General features: G+C 42.1%; 1 protein-coding gene across 5 annotated transcripts; it reads right to left on the reverse strand.

Moving 5' to 3' along the window:
* Positions 1 to 1,577: 1,577 nt before the first annotated feature.
* On the reverse strand, positions 1,578 to 19,213 carry NUB1 (negative regulator of ubiquitin like proteins 1). 5 transcript variants are annotated; one of them, XM_049799108.1, is made up of 15 exons: positions 19,192 to 19,213; positions 15,821 to 15,938; positions 15,570 to 15,731; positions 13,432 to 13,490; positions 12,769 to 12,839; positions 10,583 to 10,765; positions 8,997 to 9,085; positions 7,476 to 7,582; positions 6,396 to 6,582; positions 5,921 to 6,028; positions 5,615 to 5,767; positions 4,517 to 4,663; positions 4,162 to 4,257; positions 3,218 to 3,410; positions 1,578 to 2,260 (listed from the first exon to the last, which is right to left on the reverse strand). In XM_049799108.1, exons 2-15 carry the CDS (start codon positions 15,935 to 15,937, stop codon positions 2,097 to 2,099), a joined length of 1,836 nt encoding a protein of 611 aa, XP_049655065.1. In that variant the 5' UTR covers position 15,938; positions 19,192 to 19,213; the 3' UTR covers positions 1,578 to 2,096. The 5 variants fall into 5 exon arrangements, with proteins under 5 accessions (XP_049655065.1, XP_049655068.1, XP_049655064.1 ...); XM_049799111.1 differs by lacking the exon at positions 19,192 to 19,213 and adding an exon at positions 18,952 to 19,128; XM_049799107.1 differs by lacking the exon at positions 19,192 to 19,213 and adding an exon at positions 18,166 to 18,279.
* Between the last annotated feature and the right edge of the window lie 964 nt (positions 19,214 to 20,177).

Genomic DNA, 20,177 nt, shown 5'->3' on the forward strand with positions numbered 1-20,177 from the left:
GGGCTATACTTTGTTTAAAACTTTGCACGCAGTATGTTAAACACAAGAGCTTATCTGGCCCTACAGCAGCTGCACATGGAATTAACAAATGGATTTAATAGACATAGATCTCAAAAGAGTAGAATTAATGAGTCATTACCACTTCTGCCTGTTGCTAAACATATCACAGTATCTTCAAATACACAGTCAAAATTAACTTAAAACTTTTAGCCAATGCCTCCTGCCCTGCTGATCACTTAAAACTGCACGCAGAGTTTCTCAGGGGCAGCGCTGGCAGAATTACATCATTGAGGAATGGCTTCTCTGACAAGCACTGCATGTTATGTTGCTAATTTTAAATTGCCCAAGGACAAACCTTCACTTCTTAAGTTGTCACTGCCAGTTTGCTACGCAATCCACTTCAAAGAGGAAAAATACTGCCTGTACAGCCCAACGCTGCCTTTGGTGCATGCCTAGGGGCTAGCATAAGGTAATGCCAGGGTGCCAGTAGGTTTGGGAACCCCTCTGGCTAACAGAAGGAATCAATTTGTGCTTTCCCACCTACTTCCTGTTAAAACCACATCCATCACTTTTTGTATGTTTCCCATTTTAAATTCTTCTGTATATTCTGGTTTTGCTCTGCATTTTGCCCAGTGGTTCCTCAGTGCTCACCTGTAGAGAAACAGCATACAATGGTTGCTGGGGCTGGTTTTTGCCTCAGCAGCTTGTATTACTGGCTTTAGAAACACTTCAACCTTCTGGGAGGAGATACAGAACTACTCAATTTTTATAGCACTTGCCTTGATACATAAGTATGAAATACAAGTTATTCCTTAACAGTGTAATCACTCCCTTTTTTTTTGCTGTCCTTGGCTAAGGTAGCCAGGAAAAAAAAAAAAATCCACTACTGAAGCCTATTTAAGTCCATCCGCTGGAACTGAGCAGTCATTTTGCAGGCCAAAGCTCTGCTTCCTCCAGGATCATGTTTGCCCTAACAGAAGTTCAAGCCCTCACTTCCCCACTGATAAATGCTGGGTAAGGATGAACTGTCACCAGACAGAAAGTTCATTTTCCAGCAGCTGCTGTTAGGCCTTGCTCTAAGCAGAGATCACTGCCAGTTCCCCCGTTCCCACCAGCTCCAGCACTGCGCCTGGAGCAGAGGGGAACGAGCTCCCTCTGCCGTGAGAATGACGTTATGGAAAACAAACCACGTTTAAAAAAAAGCTGACAAGCAGGGAGGGTAACTTCTGTTCCCAGTGGAGAGGAGTGCTTACGTAGCAGAAAACAGGATGTTAAAAAACACACACAAAACCCTCAACTATTTCTCCAGAATGCCGAAGCTGGGCACAACTACCTAACAGTGCCTGAACCAAGTTCTGTTCAACAGCTGATTAAAGAAAATCTTGTCTTCCCCACAAAATCCATCAATCTTTAAGCCACACACCTGCAAGAGGTTAAGAGGAGCTGCTTGGGGAAACTGGTTATTTAGTTGTAAAAGGAAATACCACTCCACAGGGGTCTGACAGGACAGGGCCCTGCCAGGTAGTTCCTACTGGTTTTTAAAACCAAAGCATAGAAAACTCCTCCTAACAGCAGGAGCAGCACATAGTTATCTTTATTGCCTGTGTAACACCTGCAGGAAGTGACAAGCAGAACACAGTATAAATCCATGCACAACATATATGTAAATGTCTCTTAGAAATCTTTCAGAAGAAAAGGAGAACAGTTTGAAAGTTGATACCTCTAACCTCATGAGCTAGGTTTCTGATTTACAAACTCACTTCTATTTTTTAAAGCTGGTATTTTAAAATGGTATAGAAATGCTTCTTTACTTGAATACTAAGTGAATTAACTTATTTCACAATAAAAATATAGTTTAGTTCTATTAAATTTTCTTCTGAAAATAAATGTTTCTATTTTTCTGCTATGACAATAAATTACAATGTATCACAAATGTAGGCTTTAAGCAGATTTATAAATAAGCAGGAATTATGTGTTCCACCTATAGTTTAACAGAATTCAAGGCATTTAAGTAAGAGATAAGCTGAAGGTGCATTTATAATCCAAACGCAATTTGTCAAGGTAAATACATATAACTAAAGTAGATGTAATGGGATTTAATGCTGTGGTACTTGTATATAGGATAAGTATTCATGAATGATCTGTTCCTCTTCCTCCAGTGTTAAATCCAGATAATCCTCTTCGTGTTCAGGAATATCCTCTAGGATTTCATTGACTGCATCAGTCTCCATGTCTTCATCTGTTGCTGAACTAGAAGAACCTTCCAATAAAAAGAAGCAGCAGTGAATTCACCTCTGAAACAAGTTGGTACTTTCCGTCTTTCATCAGCATGACTGCTCTGAGTCTGTTACTGTAAGGCTCCTCTTATTTCAAGTGACTCTGCAAAGGGTATTGCAGGATGGCTGGTTTTTCCTACTGTTTAAAGCTGTAGGAAACCCTTTAGTTGTACAACAGGGATCACTACAGCTCCGACAAATAACAGAAGGGAGAGAAAGTATGTGCAAGTTTCTTCTTTGCTAAATGGTGAGTAACAATTACAGTTCTATCACATAAGGGACACAAGAAAGGAGTACGTGGTCAAATCAGCTGACCGTACAGCACAGATTTGGAATAAACTCCCTAGCAATCAGAACCCACATATTGGCAAGCCAAAAAATCATCATTACCAGTGCTAGGTCCAGGGAACATGCTCCAGCAACTTAGTACTTGCTCTCTGAGAGAGTACAGGCAGGGAGAGATTGGTTTGTTTTTAAAGAGAACTGGTGTGAGCCAGTACAATTAGACGGGAGAAGCTAGAATTGCTTGTGGGCTAGAGAGGGCCACGCATTCCTCGCTGGGGAAGTGAGGATGCAGACACCCATGGCCTCCAGCCTCGTGTGCCAAAGCCACAGCCTGCTCAGCAGCCATTTCCTCTCAGCCCTTCCCAGGACGCCTCTGAAGGTCACCCTTTCTTCTGGCTGCATCCATCTTACATACACACTGCCTACAGCTGATAGTATCCCTTATGGTCCCATATATGGGCTGTCAGGGACTACAGGGGCTGTAGTTTACCTGGGCTAATGGATGGCTTGCCTGTAACTATGTTACTAATAAAAGTAGTCTGGGGCATTACTCAAGGCCCTCTACCAGTATTTAAGGAGAAATCGCTCAATTGTTTTGTACAAAAGCCAGAAAACAGCCTTCCTGATTCTCTGCCTGATGTATGCAACATCCTTACCTGCAGAGTCTGTAGGCGAGTCCTTTGATGAAGTTGATTCTTCTGACGGACTGGACCCTTCTGGAGACAGCTGCAGTGACGTAGGAAGAACTCCCCCATAATGAGCAAGGGTTTGGGAAGCTAAGTGGATGTTGCCTTTAAAGACCTTTAAAGCTTGCTCTGCTGACTCACGGCTGAAACCCATATACATCAGCTACAGGAGGGGGGGAAAAAAAAAATCTGGAGAAATCCAAGCTCATTCAGCACCAGGGTCTGACAGGAATCTGACTCTGCATCTGACAGTCATTCTTCTTGCACAGAGGAAAGCGCTGCATGCCAGGAATTCCAGGACACTGACTCTGGTTTACTGGAACAGTTAACAACAGGCCAGTGACCTATTAAAGGAATGGGGATCTTAAAAAGAATCAAGTCTCTTGTTTAATATCAGACCAATTCTTTTTTCTGTTTTTCAAAAGGAAACTTCAAAGCACTCCAGCACATCAGGAGTGTGCATGTGCTATTTACTTTTTCTAGGCAATAGTTTTCTTGCCTATCTGACATTAATTACATAGCCACACTAACTACTGAAAAGCTTTTCAGACAGCCTATGATGAGAAAGACACATTCCAACTCTTTCCCTTGTGCATTGCAATGTTTAGAAACTCAGGTAAGTTTCCCATTTTCTGTCTTTTTCGGGATAGAGCGTTAGAGCACACATACTTCTTCCCTCCACATCCATGCATGACAGGTTGGTGTAATGGGCAGGAAGTACACATAAATTACATGTTAGCCTGAGTGTGACTTCACCATGAAGAGCAGATGCCAGACAGTGGAAGTGTGACAGCTTGAGTGCCATGGGTCAAAGAATACTTAAACAAAGCTGTACAGGGAAGATTTGGTGTGTTTGAAGGCATAATTCAGAAACAAGACAACCAACTCCTAAGAAAGCAAGTGGTCTAACTTACTTGATCAATACTTTCCTGGGAAACCTGAAACTGGTCCATGGCCACAGGATCATGATCATCATCTTCCAACAATAACTCTGGATTGTCAAGAATAAACTACAATAAAGCAGAGAGGGATCACAATAGAGCAAAGGAGGTATAATGGTCCTTCACAAGGGTATGTATTTAGCTCAATAGTTGATATAAGCAAATATCAGCCAACTTAAGTGATATCTGATTCATCAGTCATTACAGTTCAGAAAAATAACTATGAACTAACAAATATAGACTACAGAAAATAAGAATCTGCTAAACAATAAATAAAAAAAGCAAACAAGTTTTTTGTACAAAAGTACTACTCCTAAAAATTACTTACCTGAAAGGCTTGGTCCAGGTTTCCTTGTGTATTATGAAGAGCTACTTGAGCAGCTCTCTCTGAATAGCCCATACTTTTCAAGGTATTTATGTCTTCCAGTCGCTGCCTTCTTTTAGCTCGCTCCTCCCTCCGTATCTGTGCCTTTTCCTGCAAGAACACAGCCATTACAAAGCTCATTGTAATGGGAATCCGTCAGCCTTCCCCTGTGCATATAGGGTTGCTTCAAGTTTGAATCTCTTGAGGAAAAGGGATTTTTTAATTATTTATTTATTTTTTTTAAATACAGACTGTGGTGCCAGACACTTGTTACTAAATAAAGTTGTATTTCCATGAGCTAGCACTGTTGCCATACTTCCGCTCTACAGTCTCTGCAGATCGGATCTTATGCCATCACAGCTATTATAGGCCCTGTGTGGTGAGTGATAAACCTGTTTGGCAGATGGGCCTGTAGTCAAGACTTGCCAAGGACACACAGTCAGAACTGGGCATGTAGCCAAGGAGTTCTGTTCAGCCCTTCTCTCAGCCATTTGACTTTTCCATCCACATTTCACTGTCTGAAGTCTACAAGTGCTACCTCAGCTTACAAAACATGACTTAAGGCACTTCAGATCTGGACAACGCTGTCTTCACTTCAGCACAGAAAAAAAATCCTTCTCCCCTCCTGAATCTTCCAAGTCCAAAGCCGTAATACGGTGTAGCTTGATGGTCACCCTCATAGCACTTTATTGTGCAGCCTCTTGGGATTCAGACCACCCACACCCAGGAGTGATAGCTTGATCATGGCATTTTTATTCCCATACGGAGCACTGCTGAGTAGCAAACACTGGTGCAAAGTCTTCCTATGCGCCTCTGTGGTACAACCACAGGTCTTTGGCTCTCTCATCCCATCTATTTTGGGACAGAGCTTCCCTTGTTGTATTAAGTTTTGGTTTCAAACTTGCGGCAACAGATGTCAAGCTGTCAGTTACACTAACAGTGCCAAAGCAGGATGATCAAAGTCCTTAATTTAGCACCATGTTGCACTAGTCACACAAAACATGATCTTACAGACACCATGACTAATATGATCCTTGATTTAATACTTTCACTGCACCATACCTCTCTCCTGTTGGTGATAAGATTGGCAGCATGCTCCACATTCCCATGGCATGCTCGCAGGGCAAGGCGAGCTTCCTGTTCGGAGAATCCCAGGAGTGACAGGCGATGAACTTTATCAGGATCTATGGACAGCTCTTCATGTAAACGAGATGCCTGGGTATAGAAAGAACAAAATGATATTACTTACACTGTTGCTAACATACAAACAAAAAAAAATGTTTCCCCATTTTTCTGAGAAAGCAAGACAGAGCCCAAACACAGGAGCTAGTGTGAACAACTCGGAATCTTTACCTAATGGTATCTTACCTTCTGAATATACTCAGCAGCCTCCTTTTCTCTGCCACTGTGATAGTGTCCTATCCCTTGAAGGAGGTAAAGCCGTAGAAATAAAACCTTCTCACGACCATAGCTTCCCTAAAGAATTGTTTAAACAGGGTGTGGGGGGGGCACATGGGTAGAAGCATATGGTAGAACATCAATTCGTTATCAATAGAACACTTTACACATTTAAAGAAGACATAGTGACTAGTATGTGACACTTAGTGTGCAGATAAAGTATCACATCAAAACACCGATGATGTCTATGCATATAAACGCACATTTGCCATGACCTTTGCATCAGATCCAATGCTTTCACTATGCTGACAATTACACACCTAGATTACAGGCTGAGGAGGCACGAGAAAACTTTAAACTTCTGAAAGTCAGTCTTGTAATACTTGAACAGTAACTGAATACATGTAGAAAAAAGGCCATCCTAATTAAATCAAAACCTGCATACTTTGATGTCAATAAGTCTTTCATGGTTCTCCCCATAGCACCTCTGGAAGCATCTATGTGCTGTGGACAGCTTTTTCTCTGCATCATCCAGGCAGTCCAGCTGCTCCAGGCGGAAGTAGCACCACACTATATCCAGCTGCAGTACTGCATAATTATCAACAGTATTCAGCAGTTCTGTGCTACACTCACTGGAAAACAAAACAGTTATTGGTCTTCTGGGAGGGGCTGTTTTTTCCACACGCTTTTTAACACTAATGAAACAACATGCTAGAAGTATGCATATTCACATATTTGAGAAAGCACACACTTCATATTTGAGGTAGCAAACTGAGGTCAGTGGAACTTTAATAGAGCACTGATCCCCCATCACATTCACTAATAGATGGGGCACTAATGATAACATTAGATCTCAAAGAATTACACTAGTCACAACTCATTTTGTTACTATTTAAGACAGCATCTCTTTAAAAGCGGAACAGAATTAAACCCTGTGTAATCTTTGAAAGGACAGACATCAACTGTCTTCCTTACTGCATGTGAACACGCCAAGTCCTGTGCCAGTCTCCTTCCACACACACACACACAGATGAGAAACAGATGGGGATAATACTACTTTTGGAGATCACAAAAGAGCAATTTAGGGCTCTGGCTGCTGACAGGAAAGTAGTTTACCTGCAGAAACCCTGATATGGTTACTGACCTCAGCTATCCGCTCCACCTTTTACAAGAAACTATTCACAGGAGCAATTGCAAACAAGTATCCATAACTGTCTCTCAAGCTAATATATAGCCTAGTACAATAGTGCAATTTATAGCCTAGTACATGAATATTGACAGTTTGTTTATGTTGATATGAAAGATTGAATTGCCCAGTGGCAGTATCCGTTTCATCTGTCCTACATGAAGCCACCTGCCACTGCAAGTCAGAGCCTTTGTCTGCCATCTCCCATTTGCAGAGGGGTGTGAAGTAATCCCTGGCAAAACAGGCCCTGATTTATATGTACAGGTAGAGCTAATGCTGTTCCTGTATCTGGCTGACAGTAAAGGAAAGAGAGACACAAGGACTCAAAAAGGTTCTTACCAGAAGTGTTTATCAGCATCCAACAAATATGGCAGGGCTATCTCATATTCCTTCTTCTTCATTAAGGCTCTGCCCTTCTCATGATAACCCATTGCCAGCACAAGTGCCTAGAAAAACAGATTGATATTTCCTTTGTACCTCCCCGACTCACTTTTATAACTAAAAAGAAATACCTAGATAATCCATTAAGAGCCCTTGTTCTTCCTAGAAAAATACAATTGAGCAGTACTATTTCACATTTTTCTCATCTGCTAATGTTAAAATATTGTCTAATTAAAAGCAATGAATGTTACTGACACATGAAATGTCGCACCAAGTTTATTTTAAGAATGCAACCCTAGATAGATTTTCAATGAGTGATAAAAAGCTAAGCATTTTTCTGGGTTCTACACTTCCTAAAAGCATCAAATTTGTGTTGCTTTGCTATTACACCTATCTTGTAAAATCTAACAATTTACCTCCTCTAAAACCTCATAACCAAAAATTTGATTTTGAATGTGGCCAGAAAATACTCTAGTTCCTGCAGTATGACAAATGGAAATGTAAATAATATTTATGGATAGAAACAACCTGCAATATTTCCTCTCACCCACATTCAATACTGAATGATGAAATCTTGTGCACTTGAACATTTGATGCTTTAACTCTTCAGGTGAATTACTACTTTCAGCACTTCATCAGAACAGCATGCATTGTGAGAACAGAGAGTTGTTATTCCAATCATCCAGAAACTCCAGATGATGCAGAAAACACAGTATGCCTCAGAAGAGGCTAGGGCAGCAGTCTGCACACCTTGGGGCCTGCTCATTTCTTCCTGAGTTTTTTTTTTGTTTGTTTTTTTTTTTTTTTTTTGTTACTGGGTATAATTCCAAGTATTTGTAAAGATTTTTATTTATCTTCAGAAAATCTAGCAATCTTAAAAAGGTAGCATCTATCACTATTCTTCTGCTTCAGCAGCCAACATCAGGTATGTCACTCCTACTGTAATTCAATCCATGTACCCAACCAAAGACATTTTCAGTTGAGGATGTAGAACTTTGTGGTGAATTTGTCAAAATTTGTGGTGAACAAATTTAAATTTGAGAGGGGAGTGCAAAAGATCTGAAAACTATTTTAAAAAAGTCCGATTGAGAGACTCATTGAGTTTCCAACTGAAACTGAGGCTTAACGAACATGTTATTCTAGGGCACCCAAAATTTAAAATACGTGCTAGGATATAACAAAAGTTAAAGCTCATCCTAAAACACAAAAATAAGATATGGACCACACAGGGGTCAGGGCAAGATTAGACCTGCAATTAGATCAGCAGTCAGAGGTCTGTCTCCAGATGACTGAAGTATTCCCAATTGTAGAGTTCTACTGCAATTTTATTTAAAAATTATTTCTATTAAGCAAACTTCTACTGGATGCAGGGTTATATCACCCAAAAGTCTGGCTGTATTTCAATCCCATATTTGAAATGCTTCATGAATCAAGCTTTAAAAAGCTGTCTTAGTAGCTTTATAAGATACTTTTACCTACTTTTTTAGCTTGAGGAGGAATCTCAATTGACCTTCCAGTCTGATTAGCTATGTCTAGATATGGAACAGAATCTGGATCCAAGTACTCCTCTGAAATATAAGAAAAAAACAATTTGAATTGTAAGTACCACCTTTAACAAAGTAACTCTGCTGTTGTAAGATTATGTCAGTAAGTACATGGTTAAACAAAAAAGCAAACAAACAACAAAAAGTCAGGATTACATATAAAGACTGCATCTGTGGTTTTTTGGACATACCTACCAACAATGGCCCTGATCAGACAAACACAATCATCCAGAAATTTAGACACAACATTAAGCTACATGAATTATAAATAATTTTTTGCAGAAGACAAAACATCTACATTTTAAATGATGTAACATTTGAAATGCTTTATCAAATAAAGCATAAAATATAAAGAAAAACACAACTAAGCACAGTTGATAAAACAGAAAAAAATAGCTCAATGTTTTCCTTTCCCTACATCTTTAATGCTTATAACCAAGCTATCAATTTTGTATTCACTTCCATGTGATTTAAAATTAAAAGATGCTTTTCTTATAAACAAAAGACAGTTAAGCAGGAGTTTGCTAAGATTAAAAGCCTCTGCACTACATTTTTTCTCAGATGAAACGAAAGGGTTGTTAAATCCTTCCTACACTTCACACAGAACCTGCAGCCTGTGAGCCCATTAGGGACTGCACTCTATACTTCAGCATTGTGCTATAACTGACAGTTAGTGGTAAATATCTTAAAGAGGCCCTATACAGGATTCAAGGGCTGGGGTCTAAATTCCCCCTTAAATCCATAAAAGGAATCACTTCTTTCATTTGTTCATAATCTGATATTATAGTAAGGAACAGGCTGTCACTGACCCTTAAAAGAAGCTTTGTTCAGGTATTTTTGCATTTGGCAGGAATTCATTCCATACTCAGTTTCACAGTTCCTTGTTTGTGGATTTTTGAAATAATAAAATAGAGAAGTGATTTAAACTCACCACCTAGCAATGTACAAACACAACCTCATTTTGAGAAACTATTACTGTTAGATTGACTATATCCCTATAACTTAATCCACAGTTGCCAGCAATCAACATCAAATGCAATGAGAACAGCCACATTACAGATGAAAATGATAAGTGAGCTACTCTGCACAATGAAACCATGGTTACACACAGCCGTATCTGAGGTAAACTACAAAAAAGTGTTTAATGACTTATAATACATTATTCTACTGTGCTTATGTCTACAATAAATTTAAAGCCTGTTCTCAAGAGTCATCAGTCCCTTAACTGTAAAGTGCCAATTAAGTAATAATTGATTCATATTATATCCTTCTCAAAGTGCCAAATGTTTTCTAGCATTCTAGTTGTGTAAGAAGAATTGGAGTAGAAGAGGAAGTTTTAGTCAATTTAAAATCCAGTTTTCAAGTAGGCAGAAACCTAGAAAAGTATAAATTGAAATCCAGCCACGGTACAGGCACTCTTCTACGTTGGAAGTCCCCTGAGAAGATAATTTTTGATGCGCAAGAATTAATGAACACCCATCTGCCTCCACCCCACAAAAAAACTCTAACAAACCCCCTTACCTCTCTCTGCTAGAATTTCTAAACCCTTCTTAGTTCTTTGCATCTTGTCATTTATTTCTTTTTCTTTCTTGCATTGAAGTTCTTCTTCCTGAACTTTTCTTTTAGTTTCCTCATCACTCTGTTCCAGTTGAAGTACCATCACTTTCGCATTGTGTGTTACACCCTGGTCTTCAAGGGTTTTGCCTGCAAAATAGAGTATGATGAATAAAATTCAAATACTCTGTTTGTGAAGACAGACCATTTTACATTGTACTGCCATGGGGCGGGGGGTGGGGTGGGGAGGGAATCCAACACCCACAAACAAAACAACTTGAACAGCCCCTTGCCTTACTTGTACTGAAGAACGACAGTAATTACTAGACTCAAGAACCCAATCAAAACTCCTGCCAATTACTGACATACTCAGTAGATACTCAGAAATTAGAATCAGACTTGCATCCTAGAAGAGCTTTTTAAATAACTGGTATGTTTCTTTACTTGCTTACTTTTTTCAAATAAAAAATATGATTGTTTCTATTTCAGTTAATTATCTTCAGGCAAAAACTGCAATAACAAAATGTCCAGGATCATACATTACAACAGTAACAGTACAGAGGAACTGGGAACTGAATCTGAGTTCCTGTTGTCAATTCCATCACTCTAATTCCAACATATTCTAAAGGAAAAAAATGTCAGATGCTTAGGCCATCAATAAAGAGGAAGCTGTTGTCATCACTTCCCACAACGTCTTACAAGTTGAACATGTGTGAAGCATTACAAGAGGTTTTTGGATGTGCTGTTATACAATATGGTTTTTCAGGAAATTTAGGGTTTCTCTTAAACATGCATTTTAAACGTTTCAACACTCGAAAAATGGATTTTCAACATTTATTACAGGATTCCTATAATTGCTCTAATTCTAAGAATTTTGATCATTATAATTTATTACGTTTCCTGTACAGCAGAATCTGTGTATCGGGTTTGTGTGGCAAGATTTTAGTAGCGGGGGGCTATAGGGGTAGCTTCTGTGAGAAGCTGCTAGAAGCTTCCCCTATGTCTGACAGAACCAAGGCCAGCCGGCTCCAAGACAGACCCACTGCCGGCCAAGGCCGAGCCCACCAGCAATGGCGGTAGCACCTCTGTGACAACTTATTTAAGAAGGGGAAAAAAGTGGCGGCAGGCACAGAAACTGCAGCTGGGGAGAGGAGTGAGAAGACATGAGAGCACTGCAGACCCCCAGGTCAGTGCAGAAGGAGGGGAGGAGGTGCTCCAGGCGCCGGAGCAGAGATTCCCCTGCAGCCCGTGGGGAAGACCACGGTGAGGCAGGCTGTCCCCCTGCAGCCCAGGGAGGTCCACGGGGGAGCAGATCTCCACCTGCAGCCTGTGGAGGACCCCACGCCGGAGCAGGTGGGTGCCTGAAGGAGGCTGTGACCCCGTGGGAAGCCTGGACTGGAGCAGGCTCCTGGCAGGACCTGTGGCCCCATGGAGAAAGGAGCCCACACCGGAGCAGGTTTTCTGGCAGGACTTGTGACCCCGTGGGGGACCCACGCTGGAGCAGTTTGTGAAGAACTGCAGCCCGTGAGAAGGACCCACATTGGAGAAGTTCGTGGAGAACAGTCTCCCGTGGGAGGGACCCCACACTGGAGCAGTGGAAGAGTATGAGGAGTCCTGCCCCTGAGGAGGAGGATGAAGCAGCAGAGACAATGAGTGATAAACTGATTGTAACCCCCACTCCCCGTCCACCTGCACTGCTGGGGGGAGTATGAGGTAGAGAATTTGGGGTGAAGCTGTGCCTGGGAAGAAGGGAGGGGTGGAGGGAAGGCGTTTTGAGATTTGGTTTTATTTCTCATTACCCTACTCTGGTTGACTGGCAATAAATTAAGTTAATTTTCCCCAAGTCGAGTCTGTTTTGCCCATGACGGTAATTGGTTGAGTGATCTCTCCCTGTCCTTACCTCAACCCACAAGCCCTTTGTTATATTTTCTCTCTCCTGTCCAGCTGAGAGCAGAGTGGGAGGGTGGGAGGAGTGATAGAGCAGCTTTGGTGGGCATCTGGTGTTCAGCCAGAGTCAACCCACCACAACCTGACAAATATAATTGCTATTCCTTGGGAATTTCTGAAGTTATCAGAGTTGCAAGAAATTTTTCTTCTGAGAATCAGTAAACTAGAAAATTACCACAAAAGTATACTCAACTAGAGATACATACCCAGGTCAAGCTGCTTCTTATTTATGATTATTTTGATAGCATTTTCTTTTAATGCATGTTCCTGTGCTATCCTGTGAAAGAAAGAATTTCATCCATGAATATAAGTTTCTAAGTCTATACAGTATTTCTGTTAGAATAGTAATAAAAGTAAAAAAATCAGTATGCTCATAACCGGCTTAAAACTTTTGCTATAGAAGGCTGCTAGAAGTAAAATAACATCATCAGAAAGCTTTGTATACCATGTAGGGAAAATCTGGGATACAGAAAGGGAAAAAGCAAAGCAGACAGAAAAGAATCTAATTTTATTAGGCTTAAAAACACAAAAAGAAGACAAGCTAATGTTCACTGTTTAGAAGACCTTCCTAGTTACAGATTTAGAACACTGATCACTAGTGTCTTCTCAGATACTTGCTGGGGATTTACAGAGAACTATCTTCCACAGTTGCAACTTTCCTGTTTTCTATCTGTTAAACCACAGCTTCTTACGTGAATTGCCCTACAGGGACACTGGACATCCTATTCAGATATACTGAACAGATATACATGCTAAGAAAAAGCTTAAATCAAACAAATAGTGCTCTGTTTGTCTTTTTTTTTTTTTTTTTAGTACTTTATGATAGTACACTATCTCACTAGAGAAGAGCCAAGGGTGATTACACTTACTGTGATCTGAGCTCCTTGCCTGTGATGAACAGGTTAGTTTCCAGTGGGATTTTTCTGCTCTGTAGTAATTATATTGGGTGGGGGAAAGGAGGAGGGAAGGAAAAAAGCATGATATCAAGATACTTTGGACATTTTCTTAATTAATTGTTTTACAATAACTACAATTTCTTTTTCAAATAATAACCATGTTAACAGGGTTATGGTTGGGCATACATATTAGTAATTTCCGGGCAGGGAGTTTTGTACTTGCTATATTGTGCTAAAAATAAGCATTAGAACAGAAGAAGATTCAGAATTAGATAAATCTAAATTCAGAACCAAACAATTTAAACTGACTAATTTAATTATGCACTTGCAATCTTAACTCTGCTTTGTAATTATGCCACTCACCTGTGACTGGCTAAGTTATCATTAATTCATATTAGTGTCTCTGGTCCCAGATTAGATAAACTGGAATTTTAAATTAATTAATTCTCCTATGCCCAATAGCATTATAAAGAGAAATTATGAAACTGTTTGTTTGTTTTAACTGCATGGCAATCACTTAACACCCTCTACCCTTTAGCCCATCACATGCCCTGGTAATTATTTTTCACTACAGGAGAGAGAACAATTATGACTGTGTGTTATGTTTTTGCAAGTATTCAGTAAAAAAAAAGAATAAAAATAAAATCCTTCTGAAGCATCAGTCACCATCCAAGATCTTCTTCAGAAAAAAAAAAACCAACCAACATTGCCCTTTTCCAGAGTGAACATTCACTTCTGTTGCCAATAAGATGACTACAACCTTTAAGTGCCCCTCAATAATGGAAGCTCTCTTTCACTGTTATCAGAGTGGATGAAGACATACAGTATTGGGGAAGATGCTGCTCCTGCACATGATCAAAACTAGGAAGTGATTGGAGATTGTTGTGCTTGCTAGAGACTGTTTTTAAGAGCAAAATATTCCCTGTTAAGAGGCTTTATATTAGTGAGAACCTAACCAAGGTCCTGCTCTCTGTCCTGTGACGAACCTGCAGACCACACTTCAGATCCACATGGTTGAATCCTCTCAACCTTCAAAGCAGAGCAGCTGTATCCAAAATGCCCTTTGAGATCAGTCGCTGGCCCACGTTAGCCCTCACACTGTGCCTGGGCAGTGCTCGCAGGATACCAGGGGGTCTGGGCTAAACTACATCACAGCCGACGCTGACAGCATGGGTGTCCATCAAACAGTGGCCAGCCTGTCCCCAACCTGTGTTTAGCTGACTAGGGTAGATACAGCCATCAAATTTGGTATGGTGAGGAGTTTGACAGTGACTTCATTAGATTCACATCATTATTCTAGAATATTTATGCATGAAACTAGAGGTTGAAGCCTGGCTTTAAAAGGGCAAGACTTAATTCAGTTCTATCTTTGTGAAGCTTTTAGGAGCCAGACTTAGAAGACATAACAGATGAGTACCATCACAACAGAAAATCCTGCTTCCCATTTCCAAGTTGAAAAGCTGGACATACCAATTTTAAAGTAAGTTTAGTTAGCTGCCTGGACTAGAATAGTTACACGAGGATAACATCATCCCTAAGAACATTGCCACATAGCACGGTTAAAAGCTATAGGAGTTGTTTTCAATGTCATCAGCCATACATGGCCTAAGATGACACCAAGTTCAAGTTGCTTATTGGATTTAAAGGGAAATTTTTTAAAAATTAAAGCTGTCATTTAAGCAAAAGCTGTGGTAATACAGTGATATTCATATGCTAATTCAACTTCAGGTATTTTGCATCTAAAAAAATACACTTGCTCTTTACTGCTAATGTGAACAGTCACATCAGAAGGAATCAAACTGAACTAGATAGACACTTAAAACTAATTTACTGTTCTTCACTGAAAGATAATTCCTCATCACATCCTTAAGAGAAGACAATTACTGATCTCCCAATATTATATTCTTTTGCCATGGTATTCCCACATACCTGGGAAGCTGAAATATACCTCAGTAACTGCCCCCACCCCCCATATTTTAGATACTCAACACAGATCTCACACAAAACAACTGAAAAAGTTTAATAAGTGAAAATATTTGCATTAGACATATCTAGAACTCAAAACGCCAAAGTAAAGCTACTTATCCTGACTTTTCTACAGTGTCACTTACTTTTCTACGAGGCAGATATATATCAAGTCTCGCAATCCCAGTCACTTTAAAATTTTCATTTCCTGTTCCACGCTCAATTGCTTTACACCGTATTTCTTCAAGCATGTTCTCTGTATCATTCTCATTGATATTCAGCTTGGATGAATATTTTTGTACAAGCTCCTAAGAAAACAGCAAGAAAAACTGTGAAAATGCACCAGCAGTATGACATGGAAGACACATGGTATCAACTCTAGAGAGAGAATATTTACCTTCATCTCTTTACCAGCTTCTTTGTTTTCATTTGTGTATGGTGGTTTCCATAGCTGAATTTTGTCCTCTCTTAAGCAACTTGTCAGTTTTGCTATTAAATACTTCTTTTGCGCCATTCTTTTAAAACAAAACCACAATTGTAAGGGAAAAGAAAGAAAAATAATCAATATTTTAATATAGCTTTTGTGTACTAAGATATTGTACTTTTTCAAGAAATCTAAGTGACATTTCTGAATTCTGCAAAAAAAGTCAAGTATAAAATGCATTGCATGCATTTCAGTGGGGAGGGGAGCCCAGATCCAAACCATTATAAAAAATTGGAAAGCAGGTGAAACCTGGATTAGAGCAAGAATAATTCAGAAGCCCCCTGCTTTGAAGCTTGCCACTTGAAGAGAAATTAAACCTCTTCCTAATACCTCATATGTGAGCTGGAATTGCAGGAGTTACCAATTCATCAAAATACATGATTCAGTTCTGCCCTGCCCTGGAAAGGATGACTCAACCCAACCCCCCTCTGAAACATGTCCTTGCTGTACCTCTGCCTTCCTGCTTCTCCCACTTCCCTACTTTAACAGCTTTTGTACACCAGTGGATGGTTGAACCCTCTTTGGGAAGACAGAAAAGAGGTGTCAAGAGAGGACATCTCAGAACCGCAAGCTCCACCAGGAGAAGACCATAAAGTAAGGTTCACAGCCCCCCAGCAAAGCAAGATTAGCTAGAGTACAAAGAGCTAAGAGCAGACAACGGTCTACACCTCCCCTCCCCAGTCTCAACCACCTGTCAAGCAAACAAGTTTAATAGTATCACAAAATCCTATTGTAAAATTCTGGTTATCACAACAATGAAATAGCAGGGTGTCACTTTTCATAGTCCAAGAAACACTCTTCCCGCTCCCACTGCAAGGCTAGAAAAAGACATGTGCGGCACAAGCAACATAAAGTGCAGAGGCTGAGATCAGAGAAGTATACTGTAAATCTACACAAGGCATTAAAGTACCCTTCACTGGGGAGAAGATGATAGTGAGGTGAGTTTAGGTTGAATTCATCACCAAAAGTTATTCTCATTCAGCTCAGAGAAAGTCGCAACCACTGAATCAACATGCCCTTGAAAAAAAAAACAACAAACAAGAAATAGGGAAGGCAGAGAGGACAAGCAAAGGCAGATGCAGTGATCTCAACTGAAGAAAAAACAAATAAAAATCTATGTGCATATTGAAGCATGGGAGACTTTTGGCTCTTGGACACTAGGACATGGAAGAAAATGTCCTTTAATTTATAGAGAAGCATTTAAAATGTTGGCATATATGCACTAATGTTGCCATTGAACTTTTATCAATCAGTTTCACTTTTCTTTCAGTGCGGTTTCCTTTTCTCATTCTTGTTTATTAGCACATAGCTCTCAGGAGAAAAGGGGACAGAAAAGCAGAATCAAACATTTCTATCCATTTTTCCAGTTTCAAAGACTGTTCCTTGCTCAGAAAACCACTATTTAAGAGCAAAAAAAATGCAGGCAAACATCCAACGTGTGATAAGTTTACTGGTTAACTTTACCTCGACCCCAGCTTTATCGAGCTACAAAGAATCTTTGAATGCTGCAAAGACAATAGTCTCCTCTAAAGAGGAGTCAGAAGGATTAACTGAGCGAGTGGATGGTTTAACAGTCCTTCCTGATGGATTGCTGTAATTTGCATAACGTCTGTCCAAACTAGGAGAGAAAACCACTGGGTTCTCTTTCTGGCTGGGATGATGTTGTTGGCATCATTATGTTAGGGCCAAGGCAAAACACGGCCTTTACAAACCAGAAAGCAATGAACATGCTCAATTTTCAAAAGATTGCGTATAAGTTATTAATGCAGCTTTCGCCCTTTTCCAGAACATGCCAGGCAATTCTCATGAACAACCTGTGATCATAGTTTTCCCACTTTTAGGTTATGCTAAAGAACCACTTTATAATTCTACTTAACATTAACTCAAGAAACAAAAAGGTAACCCATGGCTTTGGGGCATCCAGATAGAGTCTAAAATTGCAACCTACACTTAAGACTACAAATTGTAAATATGAGTGGTGTTTATAAACTGGTCATTCATTTTTCTGTCAATACTATTTTATAGTTTTGTAAGCTTGTGATTTCTTACAAAGCTATTAAAACAGAAAACACCACTGGGGTCTCCAATTAAACATATTCTTTCCAACCCTCTATTAAAAAAAAAAAAAAAAGAAATCTTGCTTTCACAAGCACAAAAGCTATCATTTTATATGTAACACTTCTAACATTTATCATAAATTCCTATTTCACCATAACTAAATTACAGAAGCATCCTTAGCAAAAACATTTATGACTTACTTTTCCATCAGCCAACACCACAAGTGCTCCTGACACAGTTTCAGGAAGTGCAAAGGGGCTTTCTCAAAACTAATTTGAGTAAACAATCAGGGGGTATTTCCCAGGGGCCGCCTGGAACGCAAGACCGAGTTTTTGTAGCTAAGTTGTCCTCCTCCAAAGCCAGATAGTCTTACAGAGGACATAAAACAGTAAGAGAAATAAGGTTCAAACGCCCAATTTTTTGATGGAAGGAACGGAGGATCCTCGGAAGGATTTACTAATAACGCAGTAGGCACCGATTTTCCCTAAAGACAAGGAGGAAAGCTACCTGGCGCAACTATGGTACGTGCCTCCACGGCTAAAGGAGGGCCAAGAGACCGAAGCAGCGTCATGAGCAAAGCCACGACCCAGCGGCTCAGCGAAAGGATGGCAACGCGGACACCGCCGGCCCCAGCCCGGGGCGCCCCCAGGCCTCCCCAGGAGCACATCCAGCCTCTCCCCTACCACGACAGCACCGAGACCCAGGGGTCACCGCTGTCACCAGGGGATTCCAAGCACGGCCCCCGGAGCCGCCGCCCTTTCCAGCCGCCTCCAAACCAGGGCGGCCGGGGGGGGGGGGGGCGTTCGGGCAAGCCACAGCGGGAGCCTCCCATGGCGGCAGCGGGGCCGAGGACAACCGGCCCCCGCTTTCCGAGCGGGCGACCGCCAAGCGGCCAGGCCGAGCAGGGCAACCGCGGGGAAGGGGCGGCCGGAGGGGCGCTCCCCGGCACACCCGCCGCCGCCGCCGCCGGCCCTCCGGGCACCCACCTGCGCCCCGCGGCGGAGGCCGGGCCTCGGGGCCCAGGCAGTCTCCGAGAGGAGCCCGGGCCCTCACGCAGCTGCTCTCCCCGAGACCCTTTCGCGGGGCCGGCGCCGCCCTCCCCTGAGGCGAAGGAGCCGGCGGCGGCCGGGGCGGCACCTCGGCCCCGAGCACCGGCCGGGGGCGGCGCGTCACGTCGCGTCGTTACGTCGCCCCGCCCCCCCCCCGCGGTGCTGTTGCGCGCTTACATGCGCACCCGCCGGCCAGCCGCTCGCCTTCCGGGAGGGGGGTGGGGGGCGGGGATGAGCGCGGGGGGGGCGGGGCCTACGCGTACGTCTCACCGGCTGTTTTATTGCCGGCGAGGGACAGGCTCCTGCGGAAGTCCGGAAGATGGGTTCGTCACGTGGTTGAAGCCGCGCTGCGCCCGCCATCTTAGCGTCCTGCCCTCACTTAGAGGGGAGGTGTTTGTTGGTGTTCTGTGGTTCGGTGGGGGGTGTGCTGCTGTCTCCGTACTGTCTTCGAGTTCTGCCTGTCCCCTGGGGGGAGGAGGAGGAGGATGAGAAGGAGGTGGTTGGTGGTGGTGGTGGGGATCCCCGAGGCGCTCGGTTACCTGAGCGACAGTCTCTTCCAGGAGGGGCTGGGGCCTGGAGGAGGTGGAGTGTGCTGCAGACCCCTTCAGCTGCAGCCTCTCCCTTTGTGAGGTAAAAGGGGCTGAAATTCCTCTCAGGGAGGATTTCGTGAAAGGCTGAGGTGCTCGGAAAGTTGCCAGGCAGGATCCGCATGTGATTTATTGCTGTCCTCTTTGAGGGCAGCAGTGTTCAGGGTGAGCTTGTGTGTGTGGGCTTGTATTTCCCTTCGGGGGTGGTGGGCAGGTTCTTCCCTGTTTGTTGTGGGGCTGTTAAAAGTTAACCTGGCTTCAGAGGCTGGGCTGTAAAAATATGTGGTAGGGGGAACAATCTGGTACTAAACACCACTTTAAGCTGAGAGGTGGTGCTGAAGTGTCACTTGTAGTGATACAGACACATAATGGCCTAGAGTGGGAGTAGGGTATTAGACTGTCATGGTTTAACCCCAGCCAGCAACTGAGCACCACACGGCTGCTTGCTCACTCCCCCCTGGTGGGATGGGGGAGAGGATCAGAAGGATAAAAGTGAGAAAACTCGTGGGCTGAGATAAAAACAGTTCAATAGGTAAGGCAGAAGCTATGCACCCAAGCAAAGCAAAACAAGGAATT

The sequence above is a fragment of the Accipiter gentilis genome, chromosome 4 (assembly GCF_929443795.1).
Source record: "Accipiter gentilis chromosome 4, bAccGen1.1, whole genome shotgun sequence".
Classification (NCBI taxonomy): domain Eukaryota; kingdom Metazoa; phylum Chordata; class Aves; order Accipitriformes; family Accipitridae; genus Astur; species Astur gentilis.

Coding starts and splice junctions, on each gene's coding strand:
- NUB1 (XM_049799106.1), bottom strand. CDS start 16,885: ATGAGAATAACTTTTGGTGATGAATTCAACCTAAACTCACCTCACTAT. Junction 10,766..12,768: donor TAAGAAGCAGCTTGACCTGG/GTATGTATCTCT, acceptor TCTATTTTGCAG/GCAAAACCCTTGAAGACCAG. Junction 7,583..8,996: donor TTCCTCCTCAAGCTAAAAAA/GTAGGTAAAAGT, acceptor CTGTTTTTCTAG/GCACTTGTGCTGGCAATGGG.